The 21,115-nt window shown below is 41.8% G+C and overlaps 1 protein-coding gene across 6 annotated transcripts in view; it reads left to right on the forward strand.

Moving 5' to 3' along the window:
- Positions 1-21,115, forward strand: part of NMT2 (N-myristoyltransferase 2) — an 88,826-nt gene that overhangs the window by 20,312 nt on the left and 47,399 nt on the right. For all 6 annotated transcript variants that reach the window (XR_004538133.1, XM_033931209.1, XM_033931208.1 and 3 more), the window contains exons 3-6: positions 8,152-8,296; positions 16,612-16,730; positions 16,848-16,939; positions 17,048-17,164. Coding sequence is in view for 5 of the 6 variants with exons in the window: in XM_033931209.1 (XP_033787100.1) it covers positions 8,152-8,296; positions 16,612-16,730; positions 16,848-16,939; positions 17,048-17,164 (473 nt within the window). In the remaining variant the exon portion in view is untranslated. The remainder of the gene's footprint in view (positions 1-8,151; positions 8,297-16,611; positions 16,731-16,847; positions 16,940-17,047; positions 17,165-21,115) is intronic.

Consider the following 21,115-nt stretch of genomic DNA (forward strand, 5'->3'; position numbering starts at 1 on the left):
TAACACTTTTCAGCTACAGTGACAAAATAACACTCAGAATTTAGAAAGTTGGTTGGGCTGAGAACTTTTTAGCACCCCCTCATAAATAATATAGCAAAAACCACAACAGCATAGCCTTGTAGCCTTTAAACTCAAACTTTAACAGGTTAGGGTGCTACAAAGTAGCCTGATGACTTATGTTGGCATGTTGTGTATAGGAGATCTTTAATTAGTCTAATTGCACATAGAGGAGTCAGAGGTACCATAAATTAAGGAGTTGGAGTCAGAGGCTTTTTGTACTGACTCCACAACTCTGTTTTAAACCTTCTAAGATTCCAGACCTGTCTATTGGACAGTTGAGTGGGTATACTCAGAAGATTTATGCTGGCATAGGTGAAACTTAATTTGATAAAAACTGACAAGTGCTGAGTGAGAAGTGTTAATTTGTCAGTGAGTGTATGGTATGTGTGGAATTAATTTTGAAGAGGACATAAGATTTTTGGCGCTAAAGGACTTTATGGGAGAGTGTGGTGTGAAAGTCAAGAGAGAGGTATGATTTAAAGAGAAAGGAGACTGAAAATGATAGGAGCTTTGTAGTAAGACATGTCTAGTGTTAGAAGAAAACAAACTGACTTAAGTGCAACTTTGCTGTGCAACTATTTTTGAAAGTTTCAAAAGGTTTGACTTAAGTGCAACTTTGCACAGAAGATTTAACTTAAGTGCAAGATTTAAAGAGAAAGGAGATTAAAAATGATAGGAGCTAATACTTTGTATTAAGACGTGTCTAGTGTTAGAAGAAAACAAACAAGACTTAAGTGCAACTTTGCTGTGATGAGAACGACAGAAATAGCTGTAAATCTGATGTGAAAATATAAGCACCTGAAAGAGCAGGGTTGACTTTGATGTACAGCTTCTGAAAGAATTGTCAGCATGAGATGAGCATGGCAGAACCGAAGTGACTGGTCTTTGCTTGAAGTAATTGAGAAATTAATGTGCCAGTGGGTGAGAACTAAAGTTCTTTTATGGAAGCTGGTCAAAATTTCCAAAATATTATACGAGCTGTAAATTGCTTCCCCATTGTTATTCAGGAACAACTTGCTTAATGTTATGTTTAATGTCCAACTTCAAACATTGAAGGAGAGAGTGATTTTTGCAGGTGAATCTGTTTGAAGTGCTAGACTCTTAGAACAATCATGAGTTGGGATAGATAGAGAAAACTAATTATCAGTTGATTTCATTGGGTAGTTAGACACAGCTAGAAACGTGAATGAGGACAAACTTTTTTTTTTTAAGTGGGAGAGAGAGAGACCCATCTGTGCTTTGTAAAGATAGGACAGTAGATGTTCTATTCAAGGAGAAAGACTTAATTAACTAGGAGGGATCCTGGAAACATTTATTTTATTTATTTCATTTTATATTCAGTTCTCCCCAACAAGCTCAGAACAGGTTACAAGTTAACATACTTACTAGTTAGCATTTTAATGTGTTATTCCCATGGTCAGTTGAGAGTCCAATTGAGATGTCACTAGAGATCTGAGGAAAGAAGAAGGCTACTTGGGATCTAGCTAGATACTTGGGACATGGGTTGGAGACAGGATACTGGGCTTGATGGACCTTCGGTCTATCCCAGTATGGCAATTCTTATGCTCTTTTGTTCCAACACAAAAGAATCATAAGAAGAGGAAATAAAGCCATAGCTGAGTGACTTGAGTAATTACCGTATATACTCAAATATAAACTAATCTGAATATAAACCGAGGTGACTAAAGGTTGACTCAGATATAAGCTGGGGGTTATTCAGTTGCCCTGCCAGGTTCTGCACCCAGCTCCCCCTCCCTCCCCTATCCTGCCAGGCTCTGCACCTAGCCCCCCTGCCTCCTTGATGCTTTACAGGCCTTCTCTGAGCCTGCCGTAAGCCCTAGTGGGCCAGCGATGGGCGGGGAGTGATCCCTCCTGCCTCCTGTCCTGGCTGACTCTGACACAACTCACCTCCCTCCCGCCTCCCAGTCTTTTAAAAAACCTATCTTTAAAGCCCTAGCGGTCCAGTGATGAACCAGGGCAGGAGCGATCTTCCTACACTCCTGCCCTTGAGGTGCCACGAGAACTCACAGCAGCCATTCAGATAGTGGCTGCACGGGGCAGGAGTGTAGGAAGATTGCACTTGTCCCAGTTCACCACTGGACCACTAAGACTTTAAAGGTATGGTTAAAAAAAAAAAATAAATAAAAAGTCTGGGAGGTGGGTTGTTTCGGAGTTGGCTGGGACAGGAGGTGGGAAGGATCCCTCCTTTCCCGGCCTACCACTGGACCACCAGGGCTTACAGCAGGCCCAACATGTCTGGGAGGGACAGGTGGACACTGACCTGAATATAAACAGAGACCCCCATTTTTGGGCCCAAAAATCTTGGTTTATATTTGAGTATATACAGTAACATAATACAACAATATGCTTGTATATTGCCGCTACCTCTCAGTTCTGTGTGGTTTACAGAGTAAAGATACTGGAAGTTCACAGTGAATTACAATCCATTAGTTAAAAAATTTACCAAACAAGTATGTTTTTAACAATTTTCTAAATGCCAGATAGGTGTTGGAACTTAATATAAAATTACCAAGATGTTTATCCCTTATACAGTCATGTAAAAAAATTAGGACACTCCATGAAATATTCAGTTCTTTCTTAAGAAATGTTCACATATCGATGCCAAATCTTTTTTTTTTTTTAAATTTATCTCTGGAAAAGAAAGTGACGTAATTGCAGGTAAACAACAAAAATTTCCTTGATTTACTCAAGAAACAAGAGATATCCACAAAAATGTGTATTCTAACTGAGGAATAAATTAGGACACCCTAATAGCTAGTGTTACCCCCTTTGGCAGAAATAACTGCAGTGAGATGCTTTATGTAGTCATCTACCAGTCTTTGACATCGGTCTGAGGAAAGTTTGGCCCACTCCTCAATGCAGAATTATTTCAGCTGTGAGATGTTTGAAGGGTTTCTTGCATGTACAGCCCGTTTCAAATCACTCCACAGCATCTCAATGGGATTAAGATCAGAATTTTGACTCAGTCACTCCAGGACTTTCCATTTCTTAGTTTTCAGCCAGTTCTTGGTGGATTTACTGGTATGTTTTGGGTCATTGTCGTGTTGCAGAGTCCAGTTCCACTTCAGCTTTAATTTTCTTACAGATGGTCTTGCATGTTCCTCAACCACCTTCTGATACACGGATGGTAGAATTCATGGTGGATTTTATGATGATGAACTGGCCAGGTCCTGCTGCAGCAAAGCATCCCCAAACCATGACACTTCCACCTCCATACTTTACAGTTGGTTATGAGGTTCTTTTCCTAGAATGCTGTATTTGGTGTATGCTAAACAAGTCTTCTTTTCGGGTGTCCAAATAATTCAATTTTAGACTCATCTGTCCATAGAACACTGTTCCAGAAGTCCTGGTGTTTGTCTATGTTCTCTCTGACAAACTTCAGTCTGGCCTTGATGTTTCTCTTAGAGAGCAAAGGTTTCCTCCTTGCACACCTCTCATGCAAGTTAAATTTGTGCAGTCTCTTTCTGATTATAGAGGCATGCACTTTCACATCAACAGTAGCAAGAGCATGCTGTAGGTCCTGTGATTACATTTTAGAGTTTTTGGAGACTTCTTTTAGCATCTTGCGGTCTGCTCTGGGGGGTCTACTTGCTTGGATGGTCAGACCTGGGCATGTTGGCAGTTGTTTGGAAAGTCCTCCACTTGTACACTATTTTCCGGACCATAGAATAGCTAATGTCAAATTCTTTTGAGATCTTTTTAATTCCCTTACCAGACTTATAAGCTGCTACAATCTTCTTTCTGAAGGCCTCGGACAGCTCGTTTGATCTCACCATGGTGTTCACTCTCCACAGCAGTCATGAGCACACCAAACAAAATGTTTGAGGTTTAAGTGGGGCAAACCTCCTTTAAAATGCTGAGTAATGATGTTCTAATCATGTGTACCTGATGTGATACACCTGTGTATGATTTGAGCCACTTTTAAGTGGGAGGATATATGAGGGTGTCCTAATTTATTCCTCAGTTAGAATACACATTTTTATGGATATCTTTTGTTTCATGAGTAATCAAGCAAAATTTTTGTTGTTTACCTGCAATTACATCACTTTCTTTTCCAGAGATAAATAAAAAAGGATTTGACATCGATATGTGAACATTTCTTAAGAAAGAACTGAAAGTTTCATGGGTTGTAAACATCCCTTAATAGATGGAAAATCAAATATCTGCAAACCTTGGGTGGGGCATTTTCTATTAAGAAATTCAAAGTGGTCAAGAAAATAACTAGGTAAAAGCCCATATAAAGACTTTAAACATATATAACCAAACTTAAACAATATTTTCTCACCTTAATTGGCAGCCAGTGCAATTTTTGGTAATATTTTATCACATGGTCAAATTTTTTTCAGACTGAATATCAAACGAACAGCAGTATTTTTAATAATTTGCAACCTCTTCATGTTTTTCTTACAGATTGACAAATAAAGGGTGTTACAGTAATCTAAAGTGCTTAGAATAAGTGACTACCAATAGCCTAAAGGAGGAAAAGTCAAGATAGGGTCTAATTGTTTGAAACTTCCGTAACAGAAAATAATGTTTTCTAACAAGAGTGTTAATGTGAATATCAAATGATAAATTTCGATCAAAGTGGATTCCCAAAATTTTAATAACTGGTAGAATGGAATACATTATCCCATTCAAATTTATGGAATCCTCCTTAGTCTTATTTGAAGGAGAAGCCAGGAAAAATTTTGTATTTTCTGGATTAAGTTTGTCTGAAATCTTTCATCCTTGTTTCTACAGCTTCTAAAATAGTGAGCATGAATTGTAAAGTATCCTTTGAGAAAGCCACAATCAGAATTACTATTATGATATCATCTGTATAACTGTAGAGCTTAACTCCAAGGGAGGAAAGCTTAATTCCCAAGGGGGCTAGATACAGGTTGAAAAGTATGGGAGATAATGGGGAACCCTGGGGCACCCCACATAGATTTTTCTATTTAATCTAATCTAGTCTTAATAGAATGATCCTGGTAAGTACGACTTTCCAGGAAACCCCTAAACCAATTAAGGACATGGCCTTATATTCCAATTGCGTCCAAACATCTCAGTAGGATTTGATGATCTACTAAATCATTTGCATTGCTGAGATCAAACTGCATAATCAAGGCACTCATGTCTATACTGAATTGTTGTTGTCTGTTTCAGTACTATGAAGTGGACGAAAACTTGATTGGGGATGGTGTAAAATAGAATATCGATCAAGATAGTCATTGAGTTCGATACTCATTAATCCTTCCATAAGTTTAATTGGAAAAGATATTCCTGCAATGGGTCTATAATTACTAACAGTAGATTTTGGATATTTTGGATCCTTACTTATCGGAGTGATTATTATATGACCTATATTTATAGGAAAATTGCCATGTTGTAATAATGAACTAATCTAGATTAGCACATCTAACACAGGTGTGCAAAGAAAGAGACAAAAAAGCAAAATCAACAGAGACAAAGAGAAACAGAAAGGAGCATAAAGAAAGAGAGAACAAGAAATACTAGATAAAAAAATCCTTAAGGATGTTCAAATTGTAAACCTGGAAGACAAGAAGAGAGAAAATTTTAAAGAATAGTACTTTTGATGAAGGGTGTTTACATTGAATAGTCTTAAATAAAGGAACTGTGTGTTTAGTCATATACTTATCTGAGGTTCTTGGAGACAAAGCTGTTTTTACTCTTGACAGCCCTGTGGTTGAAATATGTATATGTTGATCTGACATCCACAAGTTTGAAACTAAATAACCACTTGATGAATTATAGTTACTAATACAATAAAAGCTACTGTTTAAAGTTAAATCCCTTGACTTGGTATGAGATTAATTGGGGAACCAACCATGACATAAGGCACTGTTCTTCAATCGCCGGTCCGCAGAAAATTTCTGCTGGTCCACGCAGGGCTGGTGAGATCGAGTCGGCAGTTAATTTTCCTGCTGACTGCGGTAGTGTTGGATGGCTGCTGTTCCTCCCAGCCTCTGGCAATCAAGACAAGCTGCTGACGTCGGGGCCTTCCCTCTGTGAGTCTCACCTGTTCGGAAACAGGAAGTTGAAACAAAATAGGCGGGACTCGGAGAGTGAAGGTCCCAACCTCAGCAGCCTATCTTGATCTGCGCCCCTGCTGAGTTGCTAAAGAGGGCCGTGGGCAAGGTGCAGGTGGAAGGGAGAAAGCTGCATGTACAGGTGCAGGTGGAAGGGAGATGGTTAGCGTGTGCGGGAGCAAGATCATGGGGAGCCTTCGACAGTGGCTGTCTCCCCTCCCAGCAGCTCTCGTACTTGCCAGGGCAGTGATTCACCAACAATTTCCTCTTTCCTCAGAGGCGGCAACGGACCCAAGGCTGCCTAAGTAAATCACTGCTGCAGACAAGTACTGAGAACTGCTGGAAGGGGAGGAAGCCACTGTTGGAGGCTGGGAAGCTGCTGGATAAAGGGGGAGCTGCTACTGGACCTGGAGGGAGGGGAAGAGGAAAAGGGATGGGAAGAGAGTTATTGTTGGATGGGGAGGAGGGAAGGAAGAAGGAAAAAAGGAAGGAAACAGCTGGCAGGGAGATTACAGGAGGGGAAGGGGGGAATGGAGAGATCAGATGAGGGAAAGGGGAGAGAGAGGAATGAGAAAGTAGAGAGAGATTGATGCTGGAAAGGGGGTCAGCAGCGAAATGAGAGGGATAAAGATGCTAGATCTGGTGTAGGAAAGATAAAAATGAAGAAAGCAGTGAAGCTGGAATGAATGATGTAAAAAGGAGAGAGGAGGCACAGGCTGGATGGAAAGGGGGAGAGGGACATAGAAAGACAACAGATACCATATGGAAGGGGGAGAGAGCAGACAGTGGATGGAACGGGCAGATGCTGGATTGAAAAGACAGGGCAGATGCTGGTAGGAAAAGAGTGAAAAGAAGATGAAAGCAGAAACCAGACAACAAAAGGTAGAAAAAAATAATTTTATTTCTATTTTGTCATTACAATATATCAGATTTGAAATATATATCCTGTTAGAGACATAACTGGGGACTGCAAAGCCCAGGCAATGCTTCTTTACCTTCCAGCTGGCTTAGGGCTATCTTGGACCAGGGGGCACTCCCCTAACACTATTCCTGTCATTTGTGACTGCAGAATTCTGTTAGCATGATATTTCTGTGTTAGCATTCTGTAATAACTTGGCTTGTTCAGTTTTCTTGATAATAGAGGGGATATATATGTGAAGGGGAGGGGAGACAGGGGTTTTGTTGGTCCTTGCTCTGTATATTTGTATTTATAAAATCACAATTGTACAGAATATTGTTTCTTTTTATACTTTAATAAGATACATTCAATATAAAATCATAACTGTGACTTGTGCAGATGGGATCAGATGGTTTGTGGGGACTGAGCTCGTGGAGACGGGGCGGAAACCCAACTCTCTCTCCTCCCACCCCACGCCCTTATTATTTTTCCTCTCAATTATATATCTATAGTAGGTTTTACCACCATCTGTGGAGTTGGTTCTTTTTTTCTTTTTTTTTCTTCTTTTCTCTGTTTAGCCCTTTTACTTTGCCTGATTTTTTTTTTTAACTTGATGTTGTCTTCTACTTCTTTGACCATCCAGTTCATTCAGAACTTATGCTGGAATCTGGCACCTGTCTTCATTTTTTTCCCCCTGATTTGTATATCCTTTCCCAGCTTACTCGCTCCTGGTGGTACTTTTGACGGTCCCCATCCAAGCGCTGTACACTAATGGCCTCTTTTACAAAGCCGCGCTAGCAGCCCCGAAGCCCATAGAGATTTAAAGGGCTTCGGGGCTGTTGCTTTGTAAAAAACCGTAAGGTTCCTTTTGGAATCATACAGTCATAAGCCATTAAACTGACCAATAGATGTGATCATTGTATGACGTTTTCTCCCCCTCTTACTGAGAGAATATGAACGTTTCCTCTCGGACAACCTATAGACCTGGCTAGCACAAGGTTAAAATCTGAGCAATGAGCAAGAAATCAAATCTAGATGTTTATATAGCCACGTGCAGCAGTCACTGAACCACTGTTTCTGCCTGGACCCCGTATACTGTATATTCTTATGGGTCTTTGTTTTGTTTTTTTTTTAATTTTGCAGAATCCAGCCATTCCAATGCAGAAGTTGCAAGATATTCAGAGAGCTATGGAGCTTCTGTCTGCATGCCAGGGCCCAGCTAAGAATCTTGACGAGGCAAGCAAACGGAAATATCAGTTTTGGGATACACAGCCTGTACCAAAACTTGGTGAGTTTTTACATAAGGAAGATCAAATATTTTAAACATGACTATGTTGTAGAAAAGTTAATAGAAGAATATCCTACTTTTGTACATTAAATCTTAAAACTTCAAGCAATATATACATTCAGCAAATGATTGGCATTAACACTAAACATAGTATCATTCAAACTGCTCCTCCAGTATATCTTAAAACTCATCTACTAATTACGTGGGAGCAATATCTGTGCCATGTCAGTTCCCTCATTCCACTATATTCATACCTCTCTTTCATTCCCCCTTTTGCCCAGGTAATCTTCACTAGCTTTGTTTGATTTCTTCTCATGTTACCGGCTCCTCCAAATAAATAGTAAGGAATAAGGTCCCTAGCCTTACAAAAAAAAAAAGTATATCTTAATCTGCTTAGTCGGTTCCCAAACTTTGAAAATAGCCTTTACTCTCCCTCAATTCTCATGTCAGCTTTTCATTTTTCAGCATCCGCCATTTCCTCCTTTCCCTACGAGATTCCACGTGCCTGTCATAAGCTCTGTTGAATTCAGACATAGTCTTTATTTCTACCACCTCTACCAGGAAACTGTCTCGTGCATCTACAACCCTTTCTGTAAAAAAATATATCCTTAGATTGCTCCTGAACCTATCACAAAGTTATTCAAGTTCTTAAATCGCAAGAGGATTATGAAAACTTGCAAGAGGATCTTGGGAGATTGGGCATCAAAATGGCAGATGGCATTTAATGTGAGCAAGTGCAAAGTAATGCATGTGGGAAAGAGGAACCTGAACTATAGCTACGTGATGCTTGGTTCTATGTTAGGAGTCACTGCCCAGGAAAAGGTTCTAGGTGTCATTGTTAAGGATACTTGAAACCTTCAGCTCAGTGTGCAGCAGCGGCTAAGAAAGCAAATAGAATGTTAGGAATTATCAGGAAAGGAATGGAAAACAATGATGAAAATGTTATAATGCCCTTGTATTGCTCTATGGTATGGCCACACCTTTGAATACTATATGCAATTCTGATTGTTGTATCTTAAAAAAGATATAGCGGAATTAGAAAATGTACAGAGAAGGGGTGACAAAAATGATAAAAGGAGTGGGATGACTTCCCTATGAGAAAAGGCTAAAGCGGCTAGAGCTCTTCAGGTTGGAGAAGAGAAGGCTCGGGGTGATGATGATAGAGGTGACACCAGGAAGTTCTTTTTTACTGAAAGGGTGGTTGATCGCTGGAATAGTCTTCCACTTCAGGTGATTGAGGCCAGCAGCGTGCCTGATTTTAAGGCCAAATGGGATAGACATGTGGGATCTATTCACAGGGTAAAGGTAGGGGAGGGTCATTAGGGTGGGCAGACTGGATGGGCCGTGGCCCTTATCTGCCGTCTATTTCTCTGTTTCTATGAGGTCTATAAAATACTGAGTGGAGTGAAAAGGATAAATGTGAATCGCTTGTTCACTCTTTCCAAAAATACTAGGACTAGGGAGCATGCGATGAAGCTACTAAGTAGTAGATTTAAAACAAAATGAAGAAAATATTTCTTCACACAACATGTAATTAAGCTCTGGAATTGATTGCCAGAGAATGTGGTAAAATCAGTTTAGTGAGGTTAAAAAAGATTTGGATAATTTCCTAAGAGATGTCCGTGGGCTATTGAGAAGGCTTGGGAAAATCCACTGCTTATTCCTAGGATTAGCAGCATAAAATCTGTTTTACTACTTGGGATCTAGCTAGGTACTTGAGACCTGGGTTGGCCACTGTTGGAAACAGGATTCTCAGCTTGATGGACCTTTGATCTGTTCCAGTATGGCAATTCTTATGTTCTTTGTAACTTCATCCTATGCTGTCTCACTCTGAAGTTTCCTTTCAATTGAAAGAGACTCGTCTCTTGCATATTTATGCCATGTAGATATTTAAATGTCTGTATCATATCTCCCCTCTTCTGCCTTTCCTCCAAAGTATACATATTCCATTCTAGCTTTTGCTCTTGCCTTTTCTATCTGTTAGACCACCTTAAGATCATCACATACTATCACACCCCCAAGTCTTGCTCCTCTTTCATGCACAAAAGTACTTTACTCCCTAAACTGTACTGTTCCCTTGGGTTTCTGCAGCCCAAATGCATGACCTTGCATTTCTTAGCATTAAATATTAGTTTTCAAATTTCAGACCATTCCTCAAGCTTCACTAGGGCCTTCCTCATGTTATACACACTATCAGGGGTGTCTGTTGCAGATTTTGTTATTATCCACAAAGAAGCAAATCTTACTAGACAGCCCTTCAGCAATATGACTAAGTGTTAAAGAGAACAGACCCACAGTAGAGAAGGAATGTGGGGGGGGGGGGGGTGGATTGGGATGTCTTTGTGAATGCTGGATGTTTATATCAGGGGGATGCGATTAGAGCAGAAGTATGTGTGTTTAGGTAGGGAAGGGCTACAGCGGGTATGTGTGGTATTCATGAGTAGTAAACCACTAGACTTATGGTCTGGTGTTGCTTATCCTTAATGTGTGGGGCCTTAATATACAACGTAAACAGAGAAATATGATAGCAGATAAAGGCCAAATGGCCCATCAAGTCTGCCCATCCGCAGTAACCATTAACTCCTTCTGTCTCTCAGAGATACCATGTGCCTATCCCATGCTTTCTTGAATTCAAACACAATCTGTCTCCACCACTTCTTCCGGAAGACTGTTCCACGCATCTACCAACCTCTCTGTAAAAAAAGTATTTCCTTTGATTACTCCAGAGCCTATCGCCTCTTAACTTCATCCTATGCCTTCTCGTTCCAGAGCTTCCTTTCAATTGAAAGAGAATCTACTCATGCGCATTTATGCCACGTAGGTATTTAAACGTCTCTATCATATCACCCCTCTCCCGCCTTTCCTCTAAAGTATACATATTGAGATCTTTAAGTCTGTCCCCATACACCTTATGATGAAGACCACACACCATTTTAGTAGCCTTCCTCTGGACTGACTCCATCCTTTTTATATTTTTTTTGAAGGAGCGATCTCCAGAATTGTACATAATGTTCTTAATGAGGTCTCACCAGAGTCTTATACAGGGGCATCAATACCTCCTTTTTCCTACTGGCCATACCTCCTGTTATGCACCCTAGCATCCTTCTAGCTTTCGCCATCACCTTTTCAACCTGTTTGACCACCTTAAGATCATCACATACAATCACAACCAAGTCCCGCTCTTTTGTCATGCACAAAATTTATTCACCCCCCCTAAACTGGTTTTTGCAACCCAAATGCATGACCTTGCATTTCTTAGCATTAAAGTTTAGCTGCCAAATTTCAGACCATTCTTCAAACTTCGCTAGATCTTTCTTCATGTTATTCACACCATCCAGGGTGTCTACTCTATTGCAGATTGTGGTATCATCCACAAAGAGACAAATCTTACCTGACAGCCCTTCAGCAATATCACCCAAGAACAGAACTTTGAGGCACACCACTGGTAACATCCCTTTCATCAGAGCGATCTCCATTGACCACTACTCTCTGTTGTCTTCCACTTAACCAGTTCCTGACCCAGCCCATCACTTTGGGGCCCATCCCAAGAGCACTCTGTTTATTTATTAGCTATCTGTGTGATACACTTGTCGAAGGCTTTGCTAAATTCTAAATACACCACATCTAGCGCACTCCCTCTATTCAATTCTCTGTTCATCCAGTCAAAGAAATTGATCAGATCTGTCTGACAAGACCTACCTCTATTAAATCCATGTTGCCTCTGGTCCTGTTATCCACCAGATTCCAGAAACTTCACTATTCTCTGTTTTAAAAGTGTTTCAATTAATTTGCTTACCACAGAGGTCAGACTTACTGGCCTGTAATTCCCTACTTCTTCCTTACGTCCAGTTTTGTGTAGAGGGACCAGAGAAGTATTGAAAAGGTCAATCAGTGGGGGCCACCAGAACTTCCCTAACTTCCTTCAGCACACTTGGATGTACACCATACGGCCCCATTGCTTTGTCTACCTTTAATTTAGCTAGCTCCTCATAAACCCAACCCTCTGAAAATCGATCTGGGTCTACCATTGTATTTCAACTCCTTCCAGACGTTTCCATCTCTATTCGCATTTGTCTTCTGTGGTCCCGCTCCTGGATCTTCAGCTGTGAACACAGAACAGAAATATTTAAGCAATTCAGCCTTTTCTTTATCAGCTTCTACATATTCCTCCCCTTCATTTATGAGTCTCACAATGCCACTTTTGTACTTCTTCCCATCACTGAAATATCTAAAAATGTTTTATTTCTCCATTTTACCATGTCAGCTATTTTTTTCTTCCATTTTTATATTTGCTTTCCTGACTTCTCGACCAGCCTAGCTTAACTTTTCCAGATATTTTTGCCTGTCTTCCTCTTTCTGCTATCTTTTGTAGTTTATGAAAGCTAACCTCTTATTCCTTACCTTCTCAGCCACTACATTTGAGAACCAATGCAACCTTCTTTCCCTCTTACTTTTACTTACTTGCCTCGCAAAAAGATTTGTTACCCTTACAATAGCTCCTGTCAGTTTTGCCCACTGCATTCCTACTCTTTCCAGACGTTCCCATCCAGACAACAATTCCTTGACATAATCCCCCATCCGAACAAAGTTAGTTTTTTTAAAGTCTAGAACCTTTACTTTTGAATGAGCCTTCTCTATACCCATATTAATGTTGAACTGTACCATGCAGTGATCACTGGATGCCAGATGATCACCCACTGTAACATCAGAAACACTTTTCCCTTTTGTAAGCACTAAGTCCAGTATAGGCATTGCCCACCATATCTTCCAAGAGTGGTTTACCTCCTTGGTGGATCTCTTTGCCACTCACCTCAACAACAAATTCCCCTATTACTTCTCTAGACTCAGGTCACATGGCAGGCTAGCATTGGATGCTTTCTTCCTCAATTGGGGGAAGGCCTTCTATATGAATATCCTCCAATACATCTTATAGGGAAGGTTTTCTTGAAACTCAAGCAGGACTGGGGAGCTATTGTGCTCATTATGCCTTATTGATTGAGGTAGATCTAGTACCCTTTCTTGTGGAGTTGTCCTTTGAAGAACTTTGGAAATTGGAGTGTTTTCTGTCCCTTATCATGCAGAATGAGGTGTGTCTCCTGCAACCCAACCTCCAGTCTTTGGCCCTCAAGGCCTGGATGTTGAGAGCATAGAATTTGCATCCCTTCAACTGCCTGTGGGTGTTTTCAGGGTCTTGCTGTCTTCCAGATAAGATTCCACTAAGAGGTGTTATATTTTCAAATGGAAGAGGTTTCCTCTGTGGTGTGAGGGCAAGACCCTAGATTCTTTTTCTTGCCCTACACAAAAACTGCTTGAATACCTTCTAAACTCTATGTCTGATTTAAAAGCCAACTGTATAAAGATCACTTTAGCACAACTGGTGCACGCTATAACCATGTAGAGGGTAAGCCCATCTCTGTACAGCCTATAGTTGCTCGTTTTATGCAAGCTTTATTTCTGACAAAGCCCCTTCCTGTTGAACTTCCCACATAGTCATGGGACCTCAACATTGTCTTCACTCAGCTGATGAAAGCTCCTTTTGAGCCACTTGATTCATGCTATTTGAAGTAGGTAACATGAATGGTCTAACTTGATAGCAGTCACTTCAGCTCACAGAGTCAGTGATCTTGTAGGCCTTAGTGGCTGATCCATCTTACACAAGATTCTATCATAACAGATTAATTCTCTATGCCCATCCTAAGTTTTTAAGGTAATGTTGGATTTCTACCTTAACCAATCAGTTTTCCTCAAAACCTCATTCCCATCCTGATGAAAGTGTACTGCACACTAGTGCTGCCCGATTCAGGAAAAAAAATTTCGATTCGATTCAGCCTATTGAATTGATTTTTTGATTCAATTTTCCTGCCTAATTGGGTGATTTTTCCAAACATCCTGGTGGGTTTATTTTATAGCCTCTTCACCCTCTCCTACCCACACTGGTCTTGTGGTGTAAACAAAATAAACAAACAAAAAATACTTTTCCTCTCTCTGTTAAATCCTAGCTCATGTTCACGGTCTAACACCAGCTCTGGAAGGACACACATTTCAAATCTGACATATTGTAATCACAAAACAGAAAATAAAATTATTTTTACTACCTTTTGTTGTCTGGTCATTTTTCAAATCATGTTGGTCTGGTTGTCTTCTGATCAGGCTCTCCTTCTTTCTTCTTTCTCCGTGTTAACCATCCATCTTCCATCTCTGTCCTCCCCTTCTTTTTCTCTTTCCTTCCCCGGAGGTCTGGCATCTTTCCTTTTGTTCATCTCCATCCCCCTGCAGCTGGAGCAATGGACCCCACCATCCAAAGATGCACCATCTCTCCTTTTCTCATCTACCCTTTCATCCAGCATCTCTCTTCTGTGTCCCTATTCTCCTCTCCAGTACTGTCCCCCTTGTGTCCCTGTTCCTATGCTCCCTCCATGCCCAGCATCTTATCTCTCCCCATATCCAGCTTCTTATTTCTCTCTTCTTTACCTCCTGTGTCCCCTTCCCCAGGTACAGGCTTTCTCCTACTATCTCTTCCGCCATCCTGCACCCTGGAGCAGTATCTGTCCCTTTTGTACCCTTCCCCTTGTGGTCTTGCATTTCTCTCTCCCTCTCTCCATTAGTCCAGCACCTCTCCTCTGCTTTCCTCCCCCTCTTTTTGGTTTGGTCTCTCTCTTCCCTTCACTTCACCCCAGGTCTGGCATCTCCCTTCCCCTCTCTTCCTCCTTCCTCCTCCTCCTCCCTCTGCACAGGCCTGCCTCCTGCCACGAAGGCACTCTTCCTCCTCCTCCCTCTGCACAGGCCTGCCTCCCCGCCACAAAGGCCTGCTCCCCCCCCCCCCCATGCTATGAAGGTACTCTTTCTCTTCCTCCCCGCCGCGAAGGCCTGCTCCCCCCGCAAGCCTGTATGTTCCCCCAGCGTCCCCGCTCTTACTTTAAGCAGCTAATACAGCAGCCTGCAGTATCGCTGGTACTATAGTGATCCCTGCAGCTGCCCGTCATCCTCAGCAGCACGTTCTCTCTGCCGCGATCCTGGGTTAGGACCGTAGCAGAGAGAATGTGCCGCTGAGGATGATGGGCAACTGCAGGGATCGCTATAGCACCAGCAATCCTGCAGGCTGCTGTATTAGTTGCTTAAGGTAAAAGCGGGGAAGCTGGGGGAACATGCAGGCCTTTCTGACTGACTCTCTCCCCTCAAGCAGGAGCGGCAGCAGATGGCCAGCAAGTAACAGCGCTGCCTCCTGCTTTAGGAAGGCACAGGGGAAGGGTCAGGCATTGAATCAAGAGGCCGATTTTTTTTTTTTTTTGTAAATCGAATCGATTCACCTGATTTGAATTGGTAAATCAATTTGAATCGTCAGTCGGGCAACACTACTGCACACCTTGGACTGCAAGCAAACCTTAGCCTTTTATCTGGAGTAGACTAAAGCTCATAGACAGTCCACTCAGCTTTTTGCTTCTTTTGACCCAAACAAGATGGGGGCAGAGCTGCTATGTTGTCTTCAGGCCCCACAGTTACATCTCACTACTGTCTGTTAGGCAGTTCTTCAGAATTCATTTGGCATCCAGAATTCAACTCCACCCTCCTTGGCTTGTTCATTTCTGTTCCAGTCTGCACCTTCACAGCAGGAAGTGCTTAGAGTTATTGGCTGAGGGGCCTTGCTGCTACAAGTCCCTATTGACCATCACTTATTGTTATCAATGAGCCTGGTAGCTAGGGATTCCCAACTGAGATTCTTTTGTCCTTCTAGTCCTACAAGAAAACAAAGTTATTCAGCTGTAGTAGGTGTTCTCCAAGGGCAGCAGGACAAAGATTACCATATCCATTCCACCTCCCCTAAGAGTTGTATTCTTTGGTTTTTTATCCAACTGTGGGAGTAGAGCAGGTGGGAAGGCTCCCGCACATGCCTGGCAAAGGCTTCAGGAATGTTCTGAATACTGGGCAACATCCATTCTATCTGTGAGGTCCTCTATCTGTGGTAATCTGACCTGCTGTCCTCAGAAAACATCTGCTTCAGGTGAGTAACTTCACTTTTAGATATGCTTCTAGATGTGGTCTTACCAATGGAAATCCAGGTAGGCTTGGTGACAAAAAGCATTTTGCAAAATGCATATGGAGAAGCAATTGAACAGTTTTCTACAACCACACTAGTTCAGAAATGATTGACCAGTTCAGTTTACTGCAGTTCAGTTTGTATAGGTCTTCCTCAGCCAGCCAAAGCTGTTTTATAGTTGAATATTAAAGCATTCAAATTACTAATCTCTAAATGTTTTGTAAAGGAATTGTTGCCTTGGTAAATTCAATTTCATATTTCATTCCTTTTTTAATATTAGATGAAGTTATAACATCTCATGGTGCAATTGAACCGGATAAAGACAATGTCCGTCAGGAGCCATACTCTTTACCTCAAGGTTTTACGTGGGACACTTTGGATTTAAGCGATGCTGAGGTTGTAAGTAAAAATTTCTGATTTATTAGGTACTTGAATAAAATTATATGTTTAATTTCAGCTTTCTTTGTGTTCGTGGGTTCTAAAATATTTTTTCTTTATTTTAAATTTACATTACAGTTAAAAGAACTCTATACATTGTTAAATGAGAATTATGTAGAAGATGATGACAATATGTTCAGATTTGATTACTCCTCTGAATTCCTGCAGTGGTGAGTATAAAGCTTTTCTATATTTTCATGAAAGAGGGGGGGAGGGTTGGGTTTAACATCATATATTTTTTAATTGAATACAAATTTATAATATGAAACTTACTTCAGGGCACTGCGTCCTCCAGGCTGGCTACCCCAGTGGCATTGCGGAGTTCGAGTCTCTTCAAACAAGAAATTAGTAGGGTTCATAAGCGCCATTCCTGCTAACATAAGTATTTATGACAAGTAAGTAAGCATCCTGTTACATTTCAGTGTAATCTGGTTATTTCATAAACTGTTTTAGTCAAGAAGTGTAATTCTCTGCTTCAGAGACAGTGGTACAAATGACATATGTAATGAAATGTTTGAGTTCCTTATAAAACAAACATTATAGCATGATACTCCCAATTCAATATGAGTTTGACTGATTGTCATGTCCAACTCATCAATGTTGCTCAGAGAGGAAACTTGCCTGTGCTAAGATGCAGTGTAGCCAAAGAGATTTTTGGAACTCTACATTATATGCAAAGCTTCAGAAGGGGATTTTTCGGAACAGCCTCTATTTGGCAGTAGTTTTTGGACTGACTTTGCACATCAGAAGCTATCTGACAAAAAAAAAAAAAAATCACCATGATTACTTAAATTCTGATAGGAAATATATAATTGGTTTGTATCTAGAGGGGCTAGTTGTACACAGGGAAGATTATTTATTTATGCAATCCTTTATTAGAGCAGAAACACGATTAGATAAATTCAAAAGTTCACTCAAAAGTTTCTTTTAACGACGCATTTGAGAGTTGAAGTTAGAGACACATTTTAGATTCATAAAATTAATTACTTTCTCCACAGTTATAACCAGCCTTTTTTAGGCTACCCTTATGTGTTTACCTATTTATTGTTTCTCTTCTGTTACATTTGTAGTTCTCCCCTCCTTCCTTGTTGTTCCTGTTAGTGACTGTCTTGTTTTGGTCTGGTATGATTTAAGTGTTTTACCCTGATTCTTTTAATTGTAAATCGCTTAGAAATGTTTGTTAAGCGTTTTATCAAATTTTTAATAAAACTTGGAAACTTTGGTATCATCACTACAAAAGGATGAGTTGCAGAAAAATAAAACTTGGAATAAATGTATAAGAAAGTGTAGTGAGGTGCTATGTCTACTTGTATGACTTCATTCATCAGAGCTGATAATAAAGAAATGATAATTCCTCCCAAGATAAGCAGACTAAAGTAATCTCACATGGGTGGCGTCATCCACAGAGCCCCGGTTCAGATGCTTATAAAGCTTATTTATGCCTTTAAAACTTTGAGACAGCGTCCCACCACCATGCACGGGTGCCTTCCTGTCAGCCTCTCGAGCGAGGGACCAGCAATATTTTCTCATCTGTAGTGAGAGATTGATGGTCAGCGGCTCCTCTCAGCCTCGTTTTCATCTTCAATGGGTTTTGTTGTGGGGTGCCTTCCCTTCACAGGGGCAGATGCTCAAAAGCTTACCAAGCAAGCAAGACTGGTTGTAACCAGAACAAAAGGGTTCTTGATGGCTTTACCTGTTTACCAATAGCAGTAGTAGCCACCAAAAACCTATGCAAGTGCAATACAAGGATCTCATTAAAATTAAAATGAGCATACCGTGTAATGCACAGCAAGGAACACCCACCTTTTAGCATGCAAACTTGTCCAGCAGGTCCAGTAAACCCCCTCCTGACCTCCCTTCGCTTTAAATGCCCCTGGTGGTTCAGCAGACTCCCGCCTGAAATCCCCAGGCCAGGCTAGGTGTTCCAGCTCAACAATTCTCCTTCCCCCTGATTGGGGGTGGGCTGGCCGGCCGGGACCAAAACTAAGCACCCCTCCCTCTCCTGTACCTTTTCCGAAGTGGCAGGAGGAAGTAGGCATTCCTGTCTCTGCTGCCCACCTCTTCAAAATAGCAGTGCCCTGCCTGGGATGAAGGGACAGACCAGGAGGCATGGGAGAGGAAAGGATGCCAACTCCCTCCTGCCATTTCAAAAAAGGTACAGGCTGGCCCACCCACAGCTGGGGGAAAGGGAACAAGGAGTGCTGTGAGGCGTGTCCCAGCTACTGGACCACCAGGGATTAATGTGTTTGGGCTTGGGAGGAGTGTTGGAGCATCAGGGATTTTTTTAGGCTGGGGGAGGTCCACTGGACAACTTTTTTTTTTCAAGGGAGTCGGGGTTCCCTGGATATGCACAGAAGAGTTGTGCCTAGTGCACAGCTCTCTTGTTGGCATGCCCCAGGGTGTAGCGACCCCTTTAGCAACCAAAGCTAAACACCTAACAGCATGAATATAATTTGCATGCTGTTTGTGTTGAGCATCATTCGTTAAAAACAGACCAGTATATGCCCCTTTTTTCACCATAGAATCATTTGATTTTGCCACAGCTGTTTTTCCTTCCATGTCTTTAAGCATTGTACCCAATGCAATTAAACCATCTCTGTATCTGACGCCCATTCCTGGTGTATTCAGTGCTTAGGGCTAGAACATAATCATTTAAACTTCTTTGCTTGTGTATGCAGAAAAGAACATGGAAATCCAGAGAAGCTCAGAAACAATGACATCATTATCGGCATCAGGACCACAGCCTGCATGAAGCAAAGACCTCTAACCATCACTGGGAGTCACCACACACATAGTGGGTCTTCATCTGCCTTGACGCAAGTGATTGAGCAGGATCATAGGGACTGATCAGCATCGGACCTAACACTGAGACATGGGAATTTAATGTCATCCTCATCAGTACCAAGAGATCGATGCAGTGCCAAGAGATCGATGCAGTGTGTCAGCAAAGGCCAAGAAGCACAAACATTGGTCTCTCTTGATGCTTGCTGCTGGAAACACCGGGACACCATTGGATGTGACACCCAAGAAGCATTTATGCCAGAGGACTGCTTCCCCTCCCCTCCATCCAAGAGGTGTGTACACATAGGCACTAGTAATTTTGCAGGCTGCTACCGACCCAATGCCCCAGCCTTTACCGATGGTGGCCCTTGATAGTTGGATCTGGGCCATACTCTGTGGATGCTTAGCGGGGTTGTTGGCAATGCAAACTAAATCACCATCTTTGGCATCTGCAGGGTTTCCAGCCCATGATGCAGTCTCTAATGTCAGCGCCAGCCCATGCGGGCACTCTCTTGACGTTGATGGAGGAAGTTTTGCTGTAGTTCAGAGGAGAACCTGCTTCTTGGTGCCGTTCAGGCATGGGGCATGGTTCCTCATGACTTAGGCCAGGTATCAGCTCTTCCATGAGGATGTTTGCTGACACCAATGCAGACTGTTTATAGGAGTCTGATGAAGATTTACATTACTTCTCAGAGGAGTCATATGGAATTCTATCAGACACCTCCCTGCTTGAAGAAGAAAGAAGATCTCCACCTGAGAGCCTTTTCCTTTCCATCTTTTGTAAAGGAGATGGGGCTGCCAATTCATTTGAAAATGGAGGATGAGCCCAGGGCTAAGATGACTGAGGTCCTGGCCTATGATTCACCTAGAGAGGCTGTAACTGTCCTTCTTCACAGGATCTTGAAGAACATTCCACTGAAGAATTGGGAGTCCTTTCTCTGTCCCAGTTCTGCCTAAAAATATTGACACTATGTATTGGATCCAGAGCACATAGGCTTTGATAAGCCCCAACTGCCTCATTGTTCCTTGATAGTAGAATCCATGCTCAAATGAGCTAAAAGTTCTAGAGATTTTGCCTCAGTGCCCCCAGGCAGAGAAACTAGAACTTTAGATTCATTTGGGTGGAAAATCTATCAGGTCTCTATGCTCATTTCCCATGTTCAATCATACTAACTGTACACAAGCATCTGCTTGTTGTCTTTGATATGCAGTATAAACAAATGATTTGGCAAATATTCTCCCACCAGAGCGGGCTGAATCTTTGCCAGTTGACCAGAAAGCAGAAGGCCTGTAGAAAATTTCTGGCCAGGGGTGTGTATGATACCTTTGATGTAGCATCCACTATCTCTGCCCAAAGTATAGCGATGCACAGACTCATGGCTGTGTGCCTCTGACTTGGACCTAGCTGTCCAGCTGAGGTTGGCGGATGCTTCCTGCTGTGGAGATAACCATTTCGGAGAAAGGGTGCAGGAGGTCATGGCCCTTATCAAAAAACATACTAATACAATCGATGCTCTTCTCCCAGCAAGCACCTTCTGGAGCCTCCTCCTTGAGGAGATTTTTGA

Source organism: Geotrypetes seraphini, chromosome 2 (genome assembly GCF_902459505.1).
Source record: "Geotrypetes seraphini chromosome 2, aGeoSer1.1, whole genome shotgun sequence".
Lineage (NCBI taxonomy): Eukaryota > Metazoa > Chordata > Amphibia > Gymnophiona > Dermophiidae > Geotrypetes > Geotrypetes seraphini.